The sequence below is a fragment of the Trichechus manatus genome, unplaced genomic scaffold, assembly GCF_000243295.1.
Source record: "Trichechus manatus latirostris isolate Lorelei unplaced genomic scaffold, TriManLat1.0 scaffold00063, whole genome shotgun sequence".
Lineage (NCBI taxonomy): Eukaryota > Metazoa > Chordata > Mammalia > Sirenia > Trichechidae > Trichechus > Trichechus manatus.
In genome coordinates this window covers 9,310,463-9,314,845 of record NW_004443999.1, presented here as the reverse complement: position 1 = coordinate 9,314,845, position 4,383 = coordinate 9,310,463, and the positions used below count along the sequence as shown (strand labels likewise).

General features: G+C 56.2%; 1 protein-coding gene across 1 annotated transcript in view; it reads left to right on the top strand.

The window, feature by feature from the left end:
- The first annotated feature begins 491 nt into the window (after window positions 1–491).
- RAX (retina and anterior neural fold homeobox) overlaps window positions 492–4,383 on the top strand; it is a 4,293-nt gene continuing 401 nt past the window's right edge. Inside the window, exons 1-3 of the mRNA XM_023733937.1 lie at window positions 492–768; window positions 1,100–1,353; window positions 4,246–4,382. Coding sequence (XP_023589705.1) covers window positions 492–768; window positions 1,100–1,353; window positions 4,246–4,382 — 668 coding nt within the window. The remainder of the gene's footprint in view (window positions 769–1,099; window positions 1,354–4,245; window position 4,383) is intronic.

Sequence of the window (4,383 nt, the reverse complement as noted above, 5' to 3'; positions counted from 1 at the left end):
GTCCGATGGGGTGGTGAGCCTAGGGCTTGGGCCCACTGAGGCAGGGCTGGGGGAGCGGACCCAGAGCCTGGCAAGCATCTCCGGCCAGTCCCCGAGCAGGTATCTGTGTCAGTGCTGCTTGGACCGGATCGAAAGTGAGAGGTGGGATGTTCCGGGTGCTGGCCGGGGGTGCACGTGGACAACACCCTGACTGCGGGGGAAGAACCCGCCGGCTACCGGGGGCGGGGTGAGGGGCGGGGCCGGGCGAGAGAGGTGGGGCCGGCGGGTTGCCCCTGGCGTCCGAGCCTGCGCCCCGGGAGTCCGACCCGCTGACTCCTGCCAGGACCCAGGCGGCCGCGAGCTGAGTGCTCGCCTGGCTTGAGCGGGCGCAGCCCTGGCCCGAGTTGCCCGCTGGGCTTGACCTTGGGGCGGGTTCCTCAGGTGAAACGGCCGCCCGGGGCAGAGCCGACGTCGAGCCTCTCCTCTCTCTCCCCAAAGCCTCCCGCCTCCCCATGCACCTGCCAGGCTGCGCGCCCGCCATGGCCGACGGCAGCTTCGCGCTCGCCGGCCACCTGCTCCGCAGCCCGGGCGCCAACCCCGCGCGGCTGCACAGCATCGAGGCCATCCTGGGATTCACCAAGGACGACGAACTCCTGGGTTCCTTCTCGGCGGAGCGCGGCGCCCGGAACGCCAAGGAGCGGGAGCGGAGGCCAGGCGCGCGGCCCAGCCACCCCCAGGCGCCCGGAGGCGGTGTCGAGGACTCTCCGGCGCCCGGCCCCGAGTACGAAGGTGAGTGCGCGCCCGGGGCTGCGGGGCCCTTTGCGCCCAAACTTAGGCACCTGCAAGAGGAGCGCGCCTGGTCTTCGCCTTAAGCTCCCGGGTATGCGCGGCGCGGACGCACAGCTTCTATTAAGGCCCCTGGGCGCGCGGTCGGGGCTGTGTCTATGGCGGGAGCGTCCAACTCGCGTTCGGAAAAACCTTGCGGATCTCTCACAGCCCTTACCCCCGGCCTCCTCGGGCCGTCTCAGAGTCCGCAGCGCCTGGCCAGTGCCCGAGGAGGCGGGGTGGGCCTAGAGGCGCCCCAGGAGTGTCCCTGACCCTGCGGGGCCTCGTCCCCCAGCCCCTCGCCCCTACTGCCCCAAGGAGTCCGGGGAGGCCCAGCCGAGCCCTGGGCTGCCGATCGGACCTGCAGCCGGCGACGCGAAGCTGGCGGAGGAGGAGCCGCCCAAAAAGAAGCACCGCCGGAACCGCACGACCTTCACCACCTACCAGCTGCACGAACTGGAGCGCGCATTCGAGAAGTCCCACTATCCCGACGTGTACAGCCGCGAGGAGCTGGCCGGGAAGGTCAACCTCCCCGAGGTCCGGGTCCAGGTAAAGCGCCCAAATCGGGGGACGATGACCCTAGGGGGAGGGCCTGAAGCCCACGCTGTAACCAGTGCTACCCTGAATCCCGGGCGTCCACAGATTTATTATGGTACCCTTCCCTTTAGCCTTCCTAGACTTGACTCACCCAGAGCCCCAAGGACCGTCGCAAATCGTCCATGTTCCCACACAGCGCCCCGCAGACGGTCTTTTCGAGCTTGTAGTACGATCTAACCTTTGGGGGTCTCCCTCTCCTAAGCTAAAATGAGGCATTGGGAATGGCTTGCAAAATGAAGAGGCTGACAGCTCACTAGCCCCAGACACAGTGGAGGTGGATGGTAGTTGAACAGGAAGGGAATGTGGACTGGGAGCGGCTCGAAGGTAACCAGATTGGGGCTCCAAACGCCACTCCCATCCCTAGCTGTGCGAACCACGTTGAAAGCGAAAACCCGGTCTCCTTGCGCCTGGCGCCGCTCAGTTGAAACTTTCGGTGGACTTGTTTAAGAAACTGACTTTTGCTTCTCTGGGGCACATCCAACCGAAATTCCCGCTGCCGAGGCCTTTTCTTTTTATTGTAAGGGGGTTTTCGCTTTAATTAAAGCTGAATTATCTTTAATCCCTGATCATTAAAATATTTGAAAGCCTTAAACATTTGCTAGTCATCTGTGAAAAATCTGGGAGGATTTCCAAAGGAGAGAGTTTACAGAGGCCTGAAAGGGAGACACTGGGAATGAATTTCACTGCATCTGAAAGGCAGGGGAACTAAGGTGGGATTTTTGTGTGTGTCTAATAAATTAGATTTCCAGGAAGTGAGAATACTCAGGTATTTGGGGCTTTTAGTCTTGTCTTAAAAGGGGGACAAGCTCTTGCCTTTTGTCTCTTCTGCTCAGTTTAAGGGGCTAAAGTAATGAGTAAAAGTCATGGTTTAAAGAAATAGTTCCCTAATGTGATTTAGGATTAACTGGGAAAGACAGTTCAATTTCTCCTAATTTAAGGCAGTAAAGCTGCAATGATTCCATTGAGGGGGTGGAAATTCTAGCACCTGCTTCCTGGGGAGGGAGGGTGAAGTAGGGAAAGGGAAAGAATAAGCGAGAGAAAGATGAAGAGGAGAGGCAAGCCTGCCAGTGCCTGTACAGACCACGGGGCAAGCAGGCTCAGGGCACCCTTCATAGCTGAGCCCACTTCTGTCCCACCATTGTTCCTTGCTCATTACCTGTTTAGGGGTTTTGGGTTTTCTGCTGAGTCGTGAGATACTTGAGAGCGGGGTCTGTGACTTCTCACTGATCCTCAGGCCAGCACAGTGTGCAGCATATGGCCAGTTCTTAACACACGGCTATGATGTAATCAAGGGGCCCTGGTGGCGCAATGGTTAAGTGCAGGGCTACTAACAGAAAGGCAGGCTGTTGGAAGGGAACCCACTAGCCACTCTTCAGGAGAAAGATCTGGAGGTCTGCTCCTTTCAAGATTACAGCCTAGGAAACCCTATGGGGCAGTTCTGCTCTGTCCCATGGGGTCGCTATGAGTCAGAATTGACGGCACAACAACAGGATGTAATCAGGTGGTGGGGGTCAGGGGACTAGGCAGAGTCTCCTGTAACAGATTATCCCGATCTTCAGCCTGTGACCCTCCATACGAAGGCTACAGTTGATGTTGCCTGGATAGAGTGGGATGTGCAGGGAGGCCCAGGAGGTAGTGGGGTGGGCAGTCTTGCCCAGTATGTGTAGATGAACACTTTATGGCAAGGGACAGGGGAATTTGCATTTTGTTCTTACTCTCTCTTTTTTCTGCCAAATCCCAGCCTCACACCACTTGTCCTGCTCCGCTTAGGTGCTGGATCCTGTTTTCTCAACTCTCCTAGGACCCCCTCCCCCCACTAACTCAAAACTGCATTCTCCTTTCTGAGGTTGCAGCTATTCCCCACTTCCTTCACCAGTTTGGCCGAAGTTTTTTTCCTGAGTCTCCACTAAACCAGGCCAGCTCTCTGTGTTGTGTTTCCGAGGGTACTAACCTCCAGGTGTAACAGTAATTACACCCTTTCTTGTGCATTTATCAAATCAGGGCTGGAAGTTTCATCATACGAAACCAGACTTCACTCTTGGCAAAGACTTCCATATGTAAAGAAAAAAAAACTTGAACTCATTGAGTCTTTGAAATCATCTAAAAGAAACATCAGAAATACGAAGCAGATATCAGTTAAATAAAAATGAAAATCTTATTGAAGCAGCAATTCAAATACGCTGTGGGTAAAAGAAAACCTCTTGCCTCTAATCATTATAACCAGTAATAACCAGTAATTTGTGGAAATAGTTGTAACATTCACAGTTGCCAGATACGGTACCTATTTATGCATATGCTTATAATCAAGACAAAGGGTAGGTAAAGCACAAAGTCTGAGACAAAAACGCAGCCACTGAGAGCTCTACCACACAGGGAGGAAACAAAGTCTAAACTGAAGCGTCAGGAGAGTTGTCAACCAGCAAGTCACAAGGAGCAGAGACAGAAATATGGTGAGATCTGGTTTCCAAAGTCCTACGGTCCGTTCCAGGCTTCAATCCACTTTGTTCTGTGCCAGGATTTGGAAACAGATACAACTATAGTTATGGGTGAGATAAGCAGGGAAAAGGGTAGGGACGCCACAGAGGACAAAGATGGTACAAAGAGATTGGGGGAGGCAAGAGGGAAGGAAGAGGGAAAAAGGAAAAACTGAGAATGGAAAAGAAAGGACACGGGGCGGGAGGAGGGCGACAGGAGGAATTTTAGGAGCCTGGCTCGGCAGGCGCCAGAGTCGTCGAGCCCAGTGTCTTTTGTGGCGGCTGGTCGAGCTGGCTGCGCTGCTTAGGCGCAGGGGCGCGGCCGAGAGCCTCCATCGCAGCCCGACGACCGCTGTGCTGCCTCCCGCAGGTGTGGTTCCAGAACCGACGCGCCAAGTGGCGGCGGCAGGAAAAGCTGGAAGTGTCGTCCATGAAGCTGCAGGACTCGCCCCTGCTCTCCTTTCGCCGCTCCCCGCCCTCAGCGGCCCTGGCGCCCTTGGGCGCGGGC